General features: G+C 58.0%; 1 protein-coding gene across 6 annotated transcripts in view; it reads left to right on the top strand.

The window, feature by feature from the left end:
- ARHGAP22 (Rho GTPase activating protein 22) overlaps positions 1 to 19,461 on the top strand; it is a 207,607-nt gene extending 188,146 nt beyond the window's left edge. For 5 of the 6 annotated variants that reach the window (XM_033129704.1, XM_033129700.1, XM_033129703.1 and 2 more), the window contains 6 exons: positions 7,833 to 8,040; positions 10,637 to 10,769; positions 11,620 to 11,693; positions 12,283 to 12,404; positions 14,223 to 15,126; positions 18,875 to 19,461. In XM_033129704.1, coding sequence (XP_032985595.1) covers positions 7,833 to 8,040; positions 10,637 to 10,769; positions 11,620 to 11,693; positions 12,283 to 12,404; positions 14,223 to 15,126; positions 18,875 to 19,103 — 1,670 coding nt within the window. In that variant the 3' untranslated portion in view covers positions 19,104 to 19,461. The remainder of the gene's footprint in view (positions 1 to 7,832; positions 8,041 to 10,636; positions 10,770 to 11,619; positions 11,694 to 12,282; positions 12,405 to 14,222; positions 15,127 to 18,874) is intronic. The other variant, XM_033129702.1, reaches the window with a different exon arrangement.
- The last annotated feature ends 1,266 nt before the right edge of the window (positions 19,462 to 20,727 follow it).

Here is a 20,727-nt window from a genome sequence, read left to right as displayed (position 1 = left end):
TAATAAGAGCAAGCAGCGTGACCTGGCCCTGCACACTCAGCTCTCACATGAGCCCCCCAACCCTTCCAGCCCCAGAGTGCCCCTAAACTCCTCCCTTGCAGAATTGTGCCCCTAGGTCCCTGTGACCTCTATCCTTCCTGTCTGGTGTTGCACAGCGCCCAGTTTCGCTTCTCTTTCCACCTGCCCTTCTGATGCATGCCTGAGTCTATGTACCCGTCCTCGTCTTCACACTTTGGAAGTATGGAATTGTGGGCTCTTTTCACTGGGACAGAATCCTGCCCTGGGAAGATCATAGGCTTTGCAGAAAGATCATTGAAATGTGAATTGAGGATCTGTCACTTACTAGCTGTGTGATCTTAGGAAAATCACACAACCTCTCTGAGCTTCAGCTGCGTTGTCTACAAAATGGGGACATTAATACTTACCTCTCAGGGCTGCACAAGATACCTTATGTTAAGTCCTAAGCACCTTTCCGTGGTGTTGGGGCACTGGCCCCAGGCCTGGGGCGCTGAGGGCCAGCTCTAAAGCCAGCAACCTATCCTTAGATCTGGGCTCAGCACTCTTCTGGCGAGGTGAGGCAGACCTAGTTACTTGGTAGACCTACTTGAGCCTCCATTGCCCCTTCTGGAACACCTGCCTCTCGGTCTACGGGGAATGAGATCTCCTAAAGCCAGTCCTTGGCAAGGAGGGAGGGACCATCAATGGGACTCGGTAGTATTCCTAGGGTGCGTAATAACATGGGGTATTAGGGAAAGGGGGGAGCATATGTTTGAGACCGCAGGTCCTCCACGGTTTCAGCTTCAGGAGTGGCATTCCAGGCACTCGCAAATCCCGGGCCCTTCCTCCCTCCCTTCAGGGTCCGGGCCCGGGGCGGGCGGGCGGGCGGCGGGCAAGCCGCTACCTGTGCGCGTGCCGGGCATTCCTGCCGCCGCCGCGCCGCCGCGCCCGGGCCGCCATGGGCCTGATGCCGGCCGCGCGGGCCTTCTCCGGGTGCCGCGCCTGCCCGCGGCCGCCCTGCCGCCTGCCCGCCTGCTGCGCGCCCGCCGGCCCAGGTAGGGCGGGACCGGGTGCGGGCGTCCCGCCGAGGAAGTGGCGTCGGGGACCCGGAGTGTTCTCGAACCCGGGACTGGAATGACGAGCGAGGGGATGGCTGCGCACGCGCGTCGTGGGGCCCGGCGGGGAGCCGGGGGAATGTGGGGTGCCAGCGCCAGACCCTGTGTCGCCCTGGGGGAGCGGGGTGCGCGCGTATCCCCGGGCAGAGGCCGAGGCTGGGCGCCTCCTCCCGGGGTGGGCGTCCGGCGTGCGGAGATGAGGAAGCTGAGGCAGGGATGGCTGGCGCGAGGGCTTGCAAATACGCCACCTCCAACACACACACTGAGGGGACCAAGCGGGTTGCGCGCCCTGGGCTACCGACCCCAAGCCCAGGGCTCACGTTCCCGGGCCTCATGCAGGCCACTGTGCAGGGCGTGGAGCTGGTCCCCACCGGGAGCGCTGGCGGGATTACCTCTGCCCTGGGGCTTGCCCTGAGCAGGATTCCCCCCACAAAGCAGGATACCTTTCACAGTTTTCTCTCTCCTGCCGGCTTCATTCAGCCTGTTGGTTGGCGAGACCTGGGTGGGCAGGGGGAGGCAGGGAAGGGTTTTCAACTGGGAGCCACTAAACGGTGGGCTTTGGATTTTTACAGCCCTCAGAACAGCTCTAATGTTCCCCAGCACCTAGAACCAACCTGGCACATGGACACAAGTGCTGGAGTGATGGAAGGGTGCTTTTACGAACTCGGGTGGATGCAGGAGAATGGCACATTTCCCGGGAAGGAGAGATGAGAGCAAGAAGGGATTACCCAAAGTTTGTGGAGCTCTGGAGAGAATTTTAGAATTATTTTCCTCATTGTGTCTGTTCTCTGACTGTGGCTTCCTCGGTCCCTTGCCACTGGAGAGAACCCTAGTGTCTTTAGAGCAGGCCTGAGAGAGCCCTGCTCAGGGGATCAGCTCTAAGAGGGAATGGAATCCCAGCTGTCTCCCTTTACTGCTGGGGCCCTGGGGATGGGATTGGCAGGCAGAGCCCAGCTTCAGCATGCCTGGTGTGGTGGACGCTCCCATGGCTGCTCACAGCCCTGTGAAGTGGCAGTGAACTGGGAGGCTCAGAGAGGGTGAGGTCACAGGGACAGGAATTCAGCCTGTAGGCTTCCTGCTCCTGTATGGGATTCCGGGGAGAAGGGAGTGAGAGCCAGTCTTTGCCAGAGAGCAGCTGGCCTGGGAGGAGGCCTGGCCCAGTTCTGAGCCCGTCTGCAGGTTCATCCAGAGGAAAACCAGCTGCTGCCAGTTTCCTCTCCAATGGCAGAGCCGGTGCTTTGTGAAGAGCGTGGGCCGGGACCTCGAGGAACCTGCACGCTGGCTGGGTTTCCAGGGATCTGACAAACCTACTGGAACTGGTTCTTGGCAAGGCTTCCCCTCCGAGATGTGCCAAGAGGGCTGAGAGAGTTCAGAGTGGCTGTTTCAGGCCCTACCAGGCTCTATCAAAGAGACCCTGGCACAGGGGGTGGCGGGCCAGGCCCCTGGGCAAGGGAAGCCAGGCCCTGTAGCAGAGCACAGGGTGCCTCCAGTAGGAGAGTGGTTGGGAAGGAAGCCTGCAAGGCTGAGCTGGAATGGGGCTTTCCCCTGGGGCTCCCCAAGGCATTTCCCCTCAGTGGGTGGCAAGTGGGGCAGCTTGCCCAGGAAGCCTGCACAGGGTCTCGTGCAAGGCTCCACGTGGCCTTGCTGGGAATGTGGGCTCAATTCTGTGGCCTGGTGGTGGGGGTGGGAGGGCAGGGCCTCGGGGCAGCCCCTCAAGACAGGTGTGATCATTCCCGTGTTATGGATGGAAAAACTGAAGCCCAGGAAAGGGGGTCACTCTGCTCCTCAACGACTTAGCCAGGATGGGCACCTAGATCAATGTAGATGTGGGCTTGGGATCTTTGTCTTTATGGCCTTTGGCTTTGACCATCATCTGCTGCCTGTGTCCCCACGCCCACCCCCAGCCTGGGACTGGCTAGGCTCAGCCCTTGGAGGGCCCTGGGGGAGGTTCCTCGTTTCCCAGAGCCTCGAGCTTATGGGGTCTTCTTCCAGCCTTTTCAAGCTGCTTCCTCATGCCCACCCTCCTACCCCCGGGGTCCGTGTCATACCCCACCCGGGTCTGCCTTTGGGCCTCTCCTCATGTGCCAGGCCCCCTCCCCCCTCCGAGCTCAGGGTTCCTGGGTACCTCCCTTTCCTGGCTCTCACAGTCCTTTTTAGGGGTGGTGGGGAAAGTGCTCAAGAGGCTTCCTGGGGGAGACGTTAGTTGTGCTGAGGTTTGGAGGGGCTCCAGCAGAGACTCAGCACCTGTGAGCTGTGGGGCTTGCCCTGAGGCAGCCGTGCTGTGCCTGGCCCAGGCTCTGCATCCAGAGGCTGGTGGAGGAGGTGGGGTGGGGAACAGCGCCTGGCCTGCTTGCCAAGTTGGGACTTTACCCTGGGGGTTGGGGGTTGGGGTGGGGTGGGAGGCAACAAAGGTTTCCAGCAGAGAAGCCCTGGCAGGATTTACATGTTTCTAGCCCTCTGGGCAGCTCCAAGACTCTAATATCTAGAGCAGGGCTGGGCCCACGTGTGGGAGTGATGGAAGAGCGGAGGGACAGACAGACAGGACAGATGTCTTGGGGATAGGAGACAGGAGAGCAGGAAAGGCTGGCGCCAAGCAGAGGCTAGATGGAATTACCCAAGATCTGTGTCTGTCTAGAGAGAATTTTAGAATTCTTTTCCTCAGTATCTCTCTCCTGACTGTGCCTCAGTCACCTGTGAGCTGAGGGTGGGGAGCTGAGTGCAGTAATGGGACCGCAGACAGCCTGGACCACGTGTTCCTCCTTCATTCAGTGCTCCTCCACTTCTGCTCCAAGCTCAGCATTGGCTCGGCCTGGGGAGAGGCCGGTGGCCCCTGGCCAGATACCGGGCAGAGGTGACTGCCTTCATACCAGCTGAGATAGAGGGCCTGGGAGAGTGAGAGCAGGGTTGTGCTGACAGGAGGATCGGGGGCAGCTCACATAGGAGGGGACATCTGAGCTGTTTCCAGGGGCTAATAAGGCCCTTGCACAGGCTGAAGGGGAAGAGGCTTCCAAGTAGAGTGACCTGTGCTCTGTGCAGTGGCCGGGCAGCAGGAAAGCAGACCTATCCAGGATGCTCAGGTGGTGGGCAAAACGGAGCTGAGAGGGATGTGTGCCTGAGCTGGGAGGTGGATGTGGAAGATGCGAGGCTCCCTCTCTCCCTATCTCGGAGACCCCCTTGCTTATGGGACCCCCTGTATGTCCTCTGCCTGCTCATTGAGGGTTCCTAGCAGGTGCCCCTGGTCATGACAGCATGACTTCCCATTTCTACTTTCTGTGCGCCGGGACACCTCTCCTGGTTTGTCCTGAGCCCAGTGCCCTTGAAGGACGTCTGTGCCCTTCAGGTCAAAGCAGAAAAGCTGAACACCTGACAAAGCCACATGAGGGAAGTGTGCGCTGGGTGTGGTAGGAACTGGAGGATGAGCAAGTGTGTGGACTATGCAAGGGCACAGATGTCACTGAACTCCAGCAGTGTTGCTGTTTGGGAATTAGGACCTGGTGCCACCAGATCTGAAGGTCTTTTAAGCTTGAAAAATCCAGATTTTTATATGAAATCTCTTGATTTTTAAATAGCTAATTTTAAAATCTTTCAAATACCATCCTCGCTAAACAAGAGTGTCTTGGACCCACGTGACCCATTGTTGAACATAGGTGTTGAGCCCTGCGTGAAGTGAGAGGGAACTGTGGCTCTATGTGCCCAGGACCAGTCCAGGCCACTCAGTGGTGGCCCTGGGGACTCCTCAGGCAGGGTTCTTGTCAGAGCTGCCCTGGCAGCCACCATGCAGGTCTGTGGCCACATCAGCCCCTCTGCTCAGGGCTGTTGACTGGCCCTCTGCCCCTCTGGCCCTACCCCGAGGGACGGGGCGGCTGGGTGCTCCCACCAAATCCCAGGGGTCAGACAGCTATTCCTTTCTTGTCCGTATTGTAGTCTCTACTTACCTCTGCCTGTGCCCAGTGACCACGACTTTGGGAACTGCTGGTGAGATAAGACAGGAGACACACAGGAAGCTGGGCCGGTGGGAGGGAGCATCACACAGGGATCCTTGCACCAGTGTCCTGGGAAACAGCACTGTGGAGCTGAAACCAGGCGGCCGGGGTGGAACCTGCACCCTGCCACACGCTGAGTGAACTTGGGCAGGTCCTTAAATCCCTCTGCCTCTCAGTTTATTCATCTGAAATATCAGGATGATGGTGATAACAGTAATAGTCCCTAAGTTGTTAAGCTTGGGAGGATTAAATGAATTGATGTGTGTAAAGTGCTTAGGACAGCACCTGGTAACACATGAGCCATGTGTTAGCTATTTTAGCAGCACACTTTCTGCATACACACATGTGCATACACATGCCCCACACACATATCCATGCACACACAAATGCACATATGCACACACAAACCCACATACACGTGCACACATACACACACACACACATTCTTCCTAAACCTGATGGCATTGCTGGGTGCACTCTAAGTGAGCATGTTTTCTAGAAGGGCATGTTTTCATCCCCCAGGTTTGGGGTATTCTAGCTTTGGGTCAAGCAGGGTGAGAAGGAACATTTACTGATACCTTAGGGACTGATGTATCTTATTTCAAAATAGCCATTGCACGTGGGGAGCCAAGTAGGCTCCCTGATTCCTGCCAGTACTCAGTGCCATGGGAAAGACTGAAACTCTTACCTGCTGGCTCACCATCCACGTGCTGGGAAACCACCTGCCAGGGCCGTGTCCCTCAGGGACCACAGACCTACCTGGACAGAATGGAACTGTGGCATCATGCCCCTGGCACACTCCTAAAGCCGCCCTGCAGGGGGGGACTCTGCCTCTTGGATGACGGACGTGTCAGAGTCCTCGCAGAGCTTAGGGCTGGAGAAGGCTGTTTCTCCGGTTACTCGCATTGCGAGGTAGAGAACTTTGTGGATCTCATCTCCTTCCACTCTGCCTGAGCTGCCAGGAACCTCAGCCCCGTCATACATTTAGTTGTCACAGCTTTTCTCAGTCAAAAGTTCTTCTTTCCCTGTAGCCCTCATTTGCTTTCTTGTCCCGTACTAAATGTTTTGGATATTTTGCTTCCCGATTTTTTTTTTTTTGCAAACGTAGCATACCGAAAAATGTACACAAGTGTCGTTTAATGATTTTTCTCAAAGTGAATACAACTGGGTACATAGTGCCAAGGTCCAGAATCAGAGCATAACCAGCACCCCAGAAGCGCCTCAGGCTCCTCTGGGCACTGACCCATGGAGGTAACCATGTCCTGACCTGCTTTTGCATTTTACATAAATGGAATCGTGAAGTGTGTGCTCAGGGTCAGGCTTCTGCATTGTCTTTTGTTTGTTTTTGAATGTGTTGTTTTCTTCTTAAATTAAAAAAAAAGTTGGTAAAATAGAGCTAACATAAAATGTACCATGTTAACCATTATTAAGTATACAGCTCAGGGGCATTCAGTATATTCGTAATGTGCAACTGTCGTCACCATTCATCTCCAGAATTCGTTCCATCTTGTAAAACTGAAACTCTGTCCCCATTAAACATGAACTCCCCACCTCCTGCCCTCCAGCCCATGGCAACCACCATTCTACTTTCTGTCTCTATGATTTTGATTATTCTAAGTACCTATATCAGTGGAATCATGCAATATTTGTCTTTTTGTGACTGGATTATTTCACTTGGTATAATGTCCTCAAGGACCATCCATGTTGTAGCCTGTGTCAGAATTCCCTTCCATTTTAAGGCTGAATAATACTCCATCGTGTGTATACATTACGTTTTGTGTATCCAGTCATACATCAGTGGACATTTGGGTTGTTTCCACCTTTGGCTATTATGAAGGATGCTGCTATAATCACGGGTGTATAAATATATGTTCAAGTCTGCTTTCAGCTCTTTTGGGTATATATCTAGAAGTGGATTTGCTGGGTCATATGGTAATTCTGTTTTAATTTTTTTGAGAAAACTTCATATTGTTTCCACAGTGGCTGAACCGTTTTATATTCTCACCAACAGTGCACAAGGGTTCCCATCTCCACCTCCTTGTCAACATTTGTTATATTCTGTTTTTGTTTTTTTTTTTTTTGTTGTTGTTGTTGTTAATAGTAACCATCCTTATAGGTGTGAGGTGGTATGTCACTGTGGTTTTGATTTGTGTTTCCTTGGTGCTCCGTGATTTTGAGTCCTGACTATGTTTTCACATGAACAAGTCATCTGTCTCTTGGCATGAGCGGTGCCCCGTCTCTTCTCATTGCCGTCCGGTGTTCCGCTGTGTGAGCAGACCAGGTGTATCTGCTCGTTCTGCTGATGGGCATTGGGGGGTGTCCCAGTTGCAGGGATTGCAAGTAGTGCTGCTAAGAGCATTCTAGAGCCTGTCTTTTGGTGGACATTGTCCTGAGTTTTTAAATGGAAGCCACTCCTCTTTGGAGGTCAGTGTTGCATAAATAAACCAATCAATAAAATGCACAGTGCACTTTCCCTGACGGCCCTTTAAAGGTTCCTCAGGATTGGACAAGCTCTACGGGACTGGGCAGGCCGCCTGTCCGCTGCGCCGTCCTGCTCTCTGTCCCAGGTGGCCCAGGGTCCAGCCACCCGCAGTGTGCCCTCCTAGTTTCTGGTTGCTCCCTCAAGAGCAGCTACCTTTGGCCCTGAGTGCACCCCCGCCCTCTGTTGTCCCAAGCGCCCACCCCCACTGCTGAGCTGGATAGCTGAGGATGTGACCAGGGATCTTTCTGTGCCCAGGGATCTTTGGGCAGCGCCTGGAGGACACAGTCCATCATGAGCGGAAGTATGGCCCCCGCCTGGCCCCCCTGCTGGTGGAGCAGTGTGTGGATTTCATCCGGGAGCGCGGGCTCACCGAGGAGGGCCTCTTCCGCATGCCGGGCCAGGCCAACCTGGTGAGGGGCCTGCAGGACTCCTTTGACTGTGGGGAGAAGCCACTGTTTGACAGGTGAGCTCGTGGGGGAGGTGTGAGATGGGGCCACCTGCGCATCGTCCCCTTGCTGGGGCTCCTCCCAAGGTGCCAGCTCCAGTGGCAGGAATGGGCCGGCACCCGGGAACCCTGGCTGCAGGATGGTGGGCAGGCTTGTTCCTCACACTGGTGCGTGTGTGCTCAACTAGCCCCCTGCCCAATGGGCCTCACTCAGGGTGCCCAGCAGCTCTACGTGTCAGGGGTGGATCCTGCCACAGATAAGGCCAGCCACATCCATGGACGCTCTTTCCACTGCAGATGCCCCTAAACTCTACCCAGGCAGGAGAAAAGAACCTCTACTGCTCCATTCAGGACTCCAGGCCCTCTGCAGGATCCGTTTCTGGGCTCTGCTTCCTCGGGGTGACCAGGATGGAGCAGTAGCCGTGGCCCCACAGCCTCTCAGGTTTTGGGATGGGGAGAGTCTCCTCCACCTGCCCTGGGCCAGGGCCCGTGCTAACCCATCACTGGGGCTTACCAGGTTCTGAGCTCCATCCTCAGGGTGAGTCAACGTCACTGAGAGCTCAGGGTCTAAGAACAGGGAGGTGGGGCAGTTTGAGGGCTTCTTCTCTTTGACAGGACCCTACCCATTTGGGGCAGTTTTACAGAGAAAGTTCTTTCTGCATCAAGCCTACCCTCACCTCCATGGAGCCTCACAGATGAGGCCCCTTTGCCCCAGGAGAGGCTCACGGGTTTCTACCCGCAGCACGGGCCTTGCCAGGTCTCTTCTGGGGCAGAACACCTTCAGTCCCTTCAGCTTCTGCCCAAACCCATCACGTAGCCAGGAGAGTGTCAGTTCCTGTCTTTCGATGTGGAGCCTGGGACTGACCACCATCCTCCCCAGGAGGGCACAGGTGTCCCTTTGTTTGGAGCCTCATGAAGCTCCGTCTCGCTACTCTGAGCATGTGATCCGTTCTGAGCCGCTGCCAGCCGTTCCTCCTCCATCCTATGCCTGTGTGGCCCAGGTTGTGCTTGGCGAGGGCTCCTGTGATTCCTGCAAACCCGCCCTTGACGTTGGCCCTGGATGCTCTCTGGGGCATCTGACACCATTCTTTCCCACTTTCCACCATCTCCGTGGTGGTCCTCGGGCCCTGACACAAGGGTCCTAAGGCTCCTCTCCTCATTCATCCCCTGACAGAGGGTTCCTGGGGCTGCTCCCCTCACCTGCCTGCGGGCAGAGGCATTCCAGGGTAGTCTTACTCCCTGGGTGCAGACACACTGTGCACTACAAAGAACTCCAGCCAGGGTCCTAGTCCACCTCCTGCATCGAGCGCCCGGCCTGGAAGTGTCAGTCACCAGAGCTGTCTCATACCCATCCCTCCCCACACCCTGGCCCCTGGGCCTGTAGCAGCTCTCCCAGCAGCTCTCCCACCCGGGAGGATGTCCTCTGAGCCAGAGCTGGCTCTGTTGACTCTTGCAACAGCCCTTTGTTACTTCACTCAACTTACTTCACTGATTCCTGAGTGAGAGCACCCCGAGGCATAGGGGTGTGGCCATGAACAAAACAGACAAGGTACTGCCCTCGGGGCCTGGACACCTAGCAAACAAGTGCACACAGGGAACCAGCATGGCTCAGTCCTGGCCTGGCGGGCAAGCTTGGACAAGGTGCCAAGACTGAAGTCCAGAGCCTGATCCTAGAGCCCACCTGGAGCCCACGTCAGCCTGGGCAGCTCTGAGCTGGGAGCAGGACACTGAGGCCTGGGAGGGATGCATAGGGTGCTGGGGCGCTGGGGTGCTGGGGCGCTGGGGCGCCGGGACACTGGAGCGCTGGGGTGCAGGGAGACATGAGGTTCTGGGGCGCCGGGGCTCTGGGAATGGGGTGAGGATCACAGAGCTTGGGTGTCCATTGTGTGACGGGGACCCAGAGGCCAGGGGAAAGGGTCTGGCCTCTGCCCTGCCCTGCCCCTGGTGGCCTCTGTATGCTTTGATATGGGCCCTCCCCTTCCATCAGAGTGCAAGGGAGGGGTGGGGCAAGCTGGGGCTTGGGCTAGGACAGCTGTGTCCCTGGCTCTCCAGCCCCCCACCCCTCAGGAGTTTTGCAGCTCCCATGTCACCATGCAGAGGACACTGGGGTGGCCATGAGGCCCACAGAAGGGGACCGTTCACTGCCACCAGTTCCCTGGCCAGCTGTCCCAGGACCCTTTCTCTGTGAGCCAGCCTGGGGCCGTGTGTGAGTCTTCCCACCCAGAGCAGCTGCAGGGCCCTGGGGCTTCTGCAGCAGACTCTCCATGAGGGAGACACTACCAGTCCTGAGGATGGACCCAGACCTGAGGTGCAGGGGTTCTAAGCAGGGGCCTGGGCTGCGGGTTGTCTCTGAACTAGAGCTCCAGCAGTACCCTGCAGCCTGACTTGGGCCCCTGTGCGTGGTTCCTGGAAGCAGCCTGGGCCTTTCCTTGACCAGGGCAGTGGATGCAGATGCAGTGCCCACCCCTCTGCGTGTCTTTCTTGTGCACGTGCACACACACACTATGTGTAAGGGCGTGAGAGCAGAGGCTGCCCTGGGGGCGTTGGGGTGCTGGTCACTCCTGCAGTCGCTGGCAGTCACCCCTCACATGTATTACCCTCCCCCCCCCTGCAGCACCACAGATGTGCACACGGTGGCCTCCCTGCTGAAGCTCTACCTGCGGGAGCTTCCTGAGCCTGTGGTCCCCTTCGCCAGGTATGAGGACTTCCTCAGCTGCGCCCAGCTGCTCACCAAGGACGAGGGGGAGGTTAGTGGCTCATGGGGACCCGGCCTGGGAGGTTGGGCTATGGAATCAGGACATAAAACTCTGACTTGCACCATTTTTCATGGCACGTAGATCCTTGCCTGCAGGCTGCTCGGAGTGTGTGTGTGGGGGGGGTGCAGCGTTGAGCACCCTGCCCTGTGGGGTGGGGGGCTGGAGCATTCCCTCTGTGTATGGCCTTCCCCCAACCCCCCCCCCGTGTGAGGGGCTGGTCTCTGGGAGGGGCAGGAAGCTCCCAAAGCAGGCCGTGTTCCGGGCATGCCCCAAGTACACCCCACAGCAGGCACTCCTACTCCAACACCTGCTCCTACACCTACTTCAGCCTACCCAGGCTGCACCCGGTTCAGAAACAACCAGACCTTGCATCTGTTTATATCCTGCCTCCTCCCCAAAGAATTTGAGACAGGACAGAGGCTCCCCCCCCACCCCCACAGGTGCCTGGCTGGGGGAGGCCTGTGTGCCCTCCCTGTAGCCATGTGGGAGATGCGGGGTCTTTATCTGGCAAATATTTGTGTCTCAAGAGATAAGTGAGCTGAGCTGGCCCTGACATTCCGCTGTGGCCCTGCACAGGCACACACTCACAACAGTCCCCCAAAGTAAATCTACCGGCCCAGGAGGTCACTGGCCTGGCTGCCCCTGGAGATGGAGGTGGTGGTGCCCTCTGGTCACCTGGGGAGGCTGCATGGGTGGCTGGAGATCTGGCCTCTGGTGCCGGCCACCCCCACCCCAACCCCCAGTCCACTTGCCCCCTGCTCATCTCCCCCCACCCCTTCCTCAGTGAGAGAAGGGCCAGTTGCTGGCCTCTGAAATGCTGTCTTTCTCTTTCAATACCAAGGGAACTCTGGAGTTGGCTAAACAAGTGAGCAGCCTTCCCCTGGCTAATTACAACCTGCTCAGATATATCTGCAAGTAAGTGGTGGGGGTCGGGGGTGGTGAGGCTGGCTCATTCTCCCCGATTGACTGCTCCCCGAGTGTCAATCAGCCAACAGGGAATATATAAGAACACAGTTGCTGGGAGCACAAAGCTTGCCGTCACTGTCAGCAGGCGGCGTTCAGGTCCCCTGTGGATCATTCCAGAAGGAAAGTGACACACTGCTGTCCTTTCTGCCTTCTCCGAGTGCCTCTCACCGTCCCCGCCCCCAGGGGTCTGCCTCCTGACCATGACCTCTGCTCAGGCGCTGAGAAAGGCGTGCAGGGCAGCCCTCACCCAGTCCATGCTGGGGTCTCTGGGCCTTGCTGGACATTTGCCCCACTGCGGCGAGACAGTCATGTGTCCTCTTTCCACGCTGACAACTGGCCCGTGTCCCACTGGCCTTTGCTTCTGCTGGACCCTCCTGGACCCCAAGGGAAGCTCTGTGCTCTTGGAGCTGGCAGTGGTAGCTGTGCCCAGCAGCTGTGGGAATGTGTGGGCGTGGCTGGGCGTGGGCACCAGGCAGCTCCTAGCGGAGCTGGCATCAGGATTTGCTTCTCCGCCAACTGCCTCTTCCTTACTTGGCAGGTTTCTGGATGAAGTTCAGTCCCACTCAAACGTCAACAAGATGAGCGTCCAGAACCTGGCAACTGTTTTTGGACCTAATATACTTCGGCCACAAATGGAAGACCCAGTGACCATGATGGAAGGTAATGGGGCGTGCGTGGCGTGCTGGGTGCCTCTGGGATGGGCTCACCTTGATCCTGGGCAAGTTGTCAGAACCATTGTGCCAGGCCAGCAGGAGGGGTGGCTCCATCCCCGGGGACCTCCTCACCACCCCCTCCAACTCCCCTTCCCCAGAGGTTCCAGCTATAAAGGCCAAAGGAGCTTTGCCCTGTGGATGGCAACAGTAGGTTGTTGGTGCACTTAGAATGGCAGGAGAGGCTGAGGGTGGAGAAGCTGAGTGCCCTTGCCCTTGAATACACACAGATGTTTTTGCTTTACTTAATTTTCAATTAAGTAATTGTCACAGGCTGCTTCTGGATGTCAGAGCTCTGCAAACACTGGGGAATTTCTCCTCAATAATAATAATAATAATAATACAAATAGCAGCAATATCAGCTGCTTTCCATATGCCAGGGCCTCTACTAAGAGCTTTACTTGTGTCACCTCATTTTAATCTTCACAGGCTGCAGTTACTGACCTATTTCCCAAATGAGGGACCTGAGGCCAGGAGAGGCAAGGTGTCAGCCAGACTTGCCAAAGGGTCCACGTGCAAGCTGGCCTAGAAAGGGGAGCCTGTTCTTGGAAACCCATGGAAGACCTGCAGGGGCTAGCGTGAGCCTTGCCGCTCACAGACAGGAAACCCACAGCCAGTCCTGGCTGAGGAGAGCAGAGGCTGAGCAGAACCCACGCAGTACAAATGCCACCTGGAGCTCACTGCCCCTGGCGCCAGGCCAGCTAAGGGCAGAGCTGCCATTCCTTGCTGAGCGTGACCTGGGAGAGATGTGGGGGCATACGGGTGGGCTGTGGAGCTATTCTGGCCCCCCAAGCTGCAGGCGTGGCCCCTGGGGGTGGCACTCCTGCTCAGGTCCCCTGCCCCCCTTTGCCTTCCTGGCTGGGTCTCGCACCCCAGGCCCCCAAGCTTCTGCCTGCCAGGTTGCACAAACGCACAAAGGTGGAAGCTCACCCCAGCGACTTTGTGGACTTCCTGCTTCACCCAATTTTCTGGCTTAAGGATTCCTTACTTGATTTTTTCCAGGATTCTTAGGTACCTGCAGTGGGAGGGTCCACCCAAGCACTCCACCTTCCTTATCACCCGAAAACCTCCCGGCTCTCTGGTCTTTGTTTGGTTGATGTAACAGGAGGGAACGGAGCAGATGACAGACACCGTGGTCCCTCCACTGCCCCATTTGCTGCTGACACCACCCCCACCCCACAACCTGAAAAACCGGGTGCTCCACAGATAACCAGAGGCTGCACCTCAGCAGCCACGGCCTGAGAAGGGGACTGTGTGCATGGAATTGTGTGTGTGTGACTGTGTGTAGGGGTGTGTGTGCCCTCATGCACCTGTAAGACATCTCTATGCCCTGGCTCAGCCCTGTGCCCCTGAAGCATGGACACGCAGGCACAGGGGAGTGACCTGGGGCAGCCGAGAGGGCTCTGACACCCAGGGGCTGGTTTCCAGTCACAGCCCGCCCCTCGCTCACCCTGCAGCCCTAGTGGCATCGTGCCTGCTTCCTCCCCACCCAGTTGCATGGAGGGGGCCTCCTCTGTGCTCCAGGCCCCATGTCTGTCTGTCCGAGGAAGGGGCAGAATCCTTCTGTCTGTGCCTGGATTTTGGGGGTGTAGTGGCCGTCCTTTCCTCCAGCGTGGCTGATGGCAAGCTCTTGTTGAGTCCTCTCTTGAAGGGCAGCCTGGTGCTGGGCAGCAGGCAGAGCCAGGCATCCTGGGTCCAAGCTGCAGTGCCCCCTGCCTGGTCTGGAGACATTCACAGCCAGGCCTTTCTCTGTCTGTCTTCTTGCCAGGAACTTCCCTTGTCCAGCATCTAATGACTGTCCTGATCCGCAAACACAGCCAGCTCTTCACTGCGAGGGCCACGGAAGGACCAACCTCCCCGCAAGGGGTCACACCTTGCACAGTGGGATGGGGCTCTGCAGGGGTCGCAAGCGACAGTCAGGCAGATCCCAGCAGCCCTGGTGCCCCCAGCCTGCCCTCACACAGGACCTCGTCTCTGGATGGGGCCACCGTGGCAGCACTCTCTAGAAACTCTGCCCTGGGCCCGGAGAGCCGATGCGGCCCTGCCACCACCAGCCCTGGGAAGAGGATACAGACTTTGCCCAACTGGAAGTCCTCCTTCCGGCAGTCGGGGTCCCGGTCAGGGAGCCTGAAGGTGGGCAGCTCGTCCCTGGAGGTGCCCATCATCTCCTCCGGCGGGAACTGGCTCATGAACGGGCTGTCGTCCCTGCGTGGCCACCACCGGGCCTCACCAGGAGACCGGCTCAAGGACTCGGGATCCTCACAGAGACTCTCCACCTACGACAACGTGCCCCCGCTCAGCCTCCTCCCCAGCACTCCCAGCGTGGCCAGCATGGCGTGGTCTGGGGCCTCGTCCTGCGACGCCTCCGCCGGGGGCTCCCTCAGCAGCTGCACAGCCTGCCGGGCCAGCGACTCCTCCGTTTGCAGCTCCCTGCACGTGGAGGAGGGCCTGGAGCCGTCTCCCTTCCCCAGCAGCAGCGACGACCACAGATTCCCAGACCTGAGCCGCAGCCTGGATGAGGTGGGCACCTGCCTCAGTAGCAGCGAGCCCAGCGACCCCGGCAGCCTGGCCCAGGACCATGCCAACCGCTCGGAGGCTCTCCAGGGCCTGGTCACGGAGCTCAGGGCAGAGTTGTGCCGTCAGAGGACTGAGTACGAGATAAGCGTGAAAAGGTAAAGGGCTACAGCAGCTGGGCCAGCGCAAGGCCAGTCTCCCCTGGCCTGACAGAGCCCTCGTGGCCAGCAGCTCACCAGGCACTGGCCCTGGGCAGTCAACCCCAGGAGATGCCCCCAGGACAGGCTGGGGATGGAGGGGTGGGGGTCGTGTGTCTGGGAAAGCCAGAGCAGCAGTCAGAGCGCCATGAGTAACCACTGAAGGAATGAGTCAGAACCTCGGCCTGAGCTGCTCAGAGCACCTTCCATGGAGGGGCTGTGATTGGCGGTCCTTGTGTGGCCCTCAGTCAGGGAGGAGGCAGGCCCCCCGAGGTGTGCTCTGGGCCCGGGGATGTGTCCACAGGTAATGCAGGCCCTGGCCGGCCTGGCTGGCTTGTCGGGGATTGAGGAGTCCTTCCCAGACTGGACTCCAGTTTCCTCTGAGGAGGGAGCTGGCCCTGTGAGCCAATCCCTCCCACCTGCCCTGGTCACAGGAGGACGCTTCCTGCCCCTTTCCAAGGCTTGCGAGCTTGCTCAGTTGGCCCGAGTTCAGTTGTCCCAGCCTCCCTGTGAAGGGGCTGTTTCCAGCTCTGAGAGGCCAGGTTCTCCAGCTAAGGTCACCAGCAGGGCCTGTGCTCAGTGCTTCCGTCAGCATCCCAGACTCCTTCGTCCATCTTGCCCAGCTGTCTGACCTCTGAACTCAGTTCCCACCTGCTAGAAGGTTCTGAGGGCGTCCTTTCTCCACCAGAGACTGTGGATGCAGAAGGGATTCCTGCTCCTCCTTCTGAGCCTGGGATTTACCCCGGGAGCTGCAACGGTGGAGTCTGTCCCTTTGTTCTGCTGGTAGCCATGTCCTGGGCATGTGTCAGGGGTGTGTCGGTGCTGTGTCTTTGGCGGGTGGATGACGGGAGAAGGGCTTTCAGGGCAGAGGCCCCTGACATGAGGGAGATCAGAGAGGGTCACAGCAAGCAACGTCTAAGCAGGACTTGAAGGGCCCGTGGGATCCAGCTGAGCGAGGAGGAGGAAGGACACGTGTGAGGAGCAAAGTTGTGGGGAAACCCCATAAATGTAAGCACTGGTTTACCAGGCGGGGGACCCGTGGGAGCACCTGACAGGTACAGAGGTAGGTGATTACCGCTGGAGATGAGTGCCCAGACCCAAGCTGCAGAATGCACGGGCAGTGTTACTGTGTGGAGCCGGCCTCACACAGCCTCGCAGGAGGTCACACAATCAATCTTGCCCTTGAACTTGTCATCTTTCACCTTCTTAGAGGCTTGGTTTTCTCAGGCTTGGGAAATGCAGTGTTGTTTCATGGTGGGTTCTGGGTCCGACTGCCTGGGCTCGAGTCCCTGCCCCTCAAGCACTGACAGTGTCCCAGGCAGGCTCTCTGACCCCAGTGTGTATTGGCTGAGTGTCCATCCCGGCAGGCTCTCTGGGCTGGGTGACCTCACACATTTGTCATGAGGATTAAGTGACACGATGGGTGGCAGGGCACAGCACAGAGCCTGCACATCCAGAGTGCTCAGGAAACCGTCACTGGTCTCATCACCTCCTGCTTAGTGGGGTGGAGGTAAGGTAAGTCCCCCAGAGGCAAAGGGACAGCAGCAGCAGCCCCTGAAGTCCCCTCCCTGGCGGAGCGGTACCAGCCATCGTCCTGGTTGGAGCCGTGGTCTAGAGTGAGGACGGTCTCTGAGCACAGAAAGGAATGGGGCCCCATCCAGTGGCCTTGGGGAGTATGTCTGCACATGTGGAGTCAGCACTAGGTTTGGCCTGAAGGGGCAGGTAGGCCAACTTTCTGCTGTTTCCCCTGCTCCCTGATTCCTACAGTCCCCCAAAGGGAGCACACTGAGTGTCTGTGATATGCCAGACACTGTGCTAGCTGCTGGGGACACAGCTATGACGGAAACTGATCAAAATCTCTGCTCTCATTGGTGGTGGGGGGCGCACAGAGACCATGAAGGAGATAGATTTTCAAACGTGATTTGTAAGGTTAGCTAAAGAGGGAGAGCAATGAAACGGAAGGCGAGCATGGGGTAGAGGGCTGGAGGGCACTGGTGTAGGGGAGAGGCCGAGGGCAGAGCCAGAGCCCAGGCCAGGGGCTGCGGTGGGAGGGGCTGCGGTGGGAGGGGCGAGGGGCGAGGGGCCGGAGCTGAGTGGGCGCGGAGGGGGGCGCGGGGGGGGGCACAGGGCGGGGCCTTTGGGGCAGAGCGCGCTCTGGATGTCATGCCCAGTGAGACTCGAAGTCTGGAGGCCTTCAGCACTTTGATCACTGACGGCCCCCGGCTGCTGTGCTGAGGGCAGCCTGACCAGTTAGGAGACCGCGGGGGTCTCGGCCAGACTGGGGGCCGTGGGCCTAAGGGGCAGCAGGCGAGACGGGGAGAAGAGCCAGATTCTGAAGGTTTTGCTAAGTGATTAGATATGGGGGTAAGAGAAAGAACTGACATAAGGGACATTTTTGTTGTGGCCTAGCCCATGGAAGAAGGTGTTCGCTGAGAGGAGACTGGGGCAGCGGGAGGAGGGGTTGAGGGGAGAAGAGTTAGGGGCTCAGCTGTGTACCTGTGAAGTCGGAGGTGCTTCTTCCGTTTCTGAGTGGGTTGGAGGGAGATGCAGATTGAGGGTTGTCAGCACATAGAATGTTCTGCGAGGAGACGGGACGAGGTCCCTCAAGGAGTGGCATGGAGAGGAAGCCGGGCCTCAGGCCCTGAGCTGGAGAGCAGCCGGGGTGTGGGAGGAGCAGAGCAGTGAGGGGCCATGGGGGCCTTCTTTCTGACCCCATGCCTGTGCTCCCCAGACGGAAGGCTGGGGGGAAGGGACGTTTCCTGCGTTCAGTGAGTAAGATGGAGGCCTGGCCTGGCCCTGGCTGGGGAGGGAATTCATACTCGTTCCATGTACACCACATACCAGGCATTATGCTGTGCACATGTGGTCTCTGTCCATTGCAGCTATAGTGCTTGGGGGAGACTGTCCCTGCATTTTTCAGAAGAGGACACCAGGGCTCAGGGAAGTTTGTGTCCTGTCCATAATCATATGCCTTGTAAGTAGCCAGGCCTGTGCCCAGGGGCTGGGCTCAGTGTCCCTCGGGCCTTACAGGACCTGGTCATCTGGTTGAAAAGACGGATGTGCCAACTTCTATACAGTGCAGTGTCCACCTCCACAGGAGTACATGGTGTGGCTCTGCGGTGGCCGAAGGAGCAGTATGACCTGCTGGGCAGGATCAAGACAAGCTTCAGAGAAGGAGACATTGAGCTGGGGCGTGAAGGATGAGTAGGGACGGAAGTGACAAGTGCAAGTTGTTGTGTCTGGCTGGGGAACGGGAGGGGCAGCAGGAGGGCAGCCAGAGGTCAAGTGGCCTCATGGCACAGCACAGGTGAAGGGACAATTTCCTGTTCCCGCCAGCGGGGCAGCCATCCCTCTGCAGGACAGCTGGCTGTGCCAGAGGTAAGTGGCTTTACGTTTTAGTGATAACTCAGGGAGACCCCCAGCCTCGAGGGCCAGAGGCCCAAATCCTCACACTGGCATTTCTGGATCACAGGCTGAGGCAGGTCCTGCATGGCTGAAGTATCTAGGATCTGGGGAGGAGCAGAGGGGGCCTGTGCAGCCTCGCCCCGTGCCAAGCCTGAGCCCCCACATGTCCTGCCCCTCCAGGTCCAGCCTGACCAGATCCTTCCCCCCATTAGGTGCAGTAGGCACGTGGCTGCCAAAACTGGAGCTCGCTTGGCAGGCCCAGAGAGCCAAACACTAAAACATATCTTTCTTTTTGATTTTAAAGACTCGAAGAAGGTTCTGCCGACCTGAGGAAACGAATGTCATGGTTAGAGGAAGAATTGGACCAGGAAAAGAAAAAGTATACAATGCTGGAAATAAAGCTGAGGAATTCGGAGAGGGCACGGGAAGACGCGGAGAAGAGGAACCAGCTGCTGCAGAAGGAAATGGAGGAGTTTTTTTCAACCTTGGGAAACCTGACTGTTGGGGCAAAAGGTGCTGGAGCCCCACAGTGAAGGAGCTCACTTTGCTGTGCTGCTGTCCCCCACTCCTGCTGGTCCCTACCCTATCCCCCGCCATCGGCAGAGAGGGCCTCCGGCCTCTGGAGGAGCCAGAAGTCCTTGCAGCTTGGACCTGGGCCTCAGTGGTGCCAGCTGCTCCAGAGCCAGCTGGAGAGAGGGGTCCTGACACCCCGTGGGGTGAGGGGCTGCTGGGAGCCTGAGGCCCCACAGGATCTGGATGCTGTTGTGACTGTACAGGGCCTGGCGAGGATCAGAGGGGACAGTCCCTTGGCTACCAAAACAGATGGCACGTGGGATCCGAGTAGCCCACTGGGAACATTTTGCATTCTTTATTAAATTTGCTCTGAAAGCATGATGCCTGACTCCTTCTTTGCAAAACAGGGGTTACTGAGTGACCTCTGTTTCTGTCAGGTTTGGAAGTCCCCAAGGCTGGAATGCCGTGGGGCCTTCAGAAGCCCGAGGAAGCTCTCTGAGGAGCACCCAGCGGCTGTCAGAGTCGCTGCAGTGGGATTTATGCAAATCCATGTGCTGTCAGCTCCATCTCTCTGTGCTCAAGGGGGACAATTACCCGCTCCTTCCTTTTCTCTCTGAGCCACCTGGGCCTCCCTCCGCAGCTGGTGTCTGTCCTGAAGTTCCTCTTCCACTGTAACCTGCTTCCCTTTGCTTGGCCCCAGCTCTGTTCCAGGGCCGGAGCCTGTGAGAGCTCAGACGGGGGCCACACTCCCTGCTGCCGTACCTGGACCTGTGCAGGGTGACAGGGCACAGGTGGGAAGAAGAGGTGAGCCAAGGTGCTGGGACATGCCCTCTCGCTGTCCAGGTGCCCACGCCTCAGGCTATGCCCAGCTCCCTGGCAGACTTCCCCCTCCTCCAGTTCATCCTCAGACTTCGAGGCTCCAGTTAGGGCGGATCCATCCAGAATGCCTCCCCCTGGCCACCACCACACATAGCCCTGGCCTGGGCCAGACCTCGCGATGGGGGGCACCCTTCTTTGGTGGGGGCACCAAAGAAGCTGCCTCGGAGCAGAGGGGACGGGCCTCTGGGGGCACAGGCAGTGCCACACCAGTGTCCCTTCACTTGCTCCTGTGCCGTGTCCTTACATAGCGCCTGTCATTTCCTAGAGCAGTAACCTTCAGGGGTTTTTGGGGGGAGTGAGGAGTCACCAAAGTGCCCTGATTTCTAATTATTATCTCCAGAGAAGTCGTAGGCCCAACCACCACCCATCCATCTAGAGTCACGCATAGACTATTGCACCAGTGCTTTGAATGCCAGGGCCTCAGTGCTCCCAGGAAGTGCTGGCAGCAGGCTCAGAGCTCTGTTGAGGAGCGCTGAGTGGGGGTCCAGTGGAGAGCAACACCCGTGCCCGCTCGCCGGCCCATCACAGCAGGTAATCTGGGTGACCAGCTTTCCCAAAAGGGGAAACACTGCCCTGCTCTCTATTCCAAGGAGAAAGACAAGAATGTGAAGTGACTGACTCCTTACCACCACACGGTAATACAGGCATTGGCCCCACACTCCCCCGTCAGTGGAGAAACGGGCTCCCGTAGCAGAAGGTAGGTGGCAACGCCTGTCTAGTCCTAGTGTCCTCAGTTCCCTCACCACAGGCCTGGAATTCTGCCAG

The sequence above is a fragment of the Rhinolophus ferrumequinum genome, chromosome 16, assembly GCF_004115265.2.
Source record: "Rhinolophus ferrumequinum isolate MPI-CBG mRhiFer1 chromosome 16, mRhiFer1_v1.p, whole genome shotgun sequence".
NCBI classification, from domain to species: domain Eukaryota; kingdom Metazoa; phylum Chordata; class Mammalia; order Chiroptera; family Rhinolophidae; genus Rhinolophus; species Rhinolophus ferrumequinum.
This window is presented reverse-complemented; position numbering and strand designations above follow the sequence as displayed.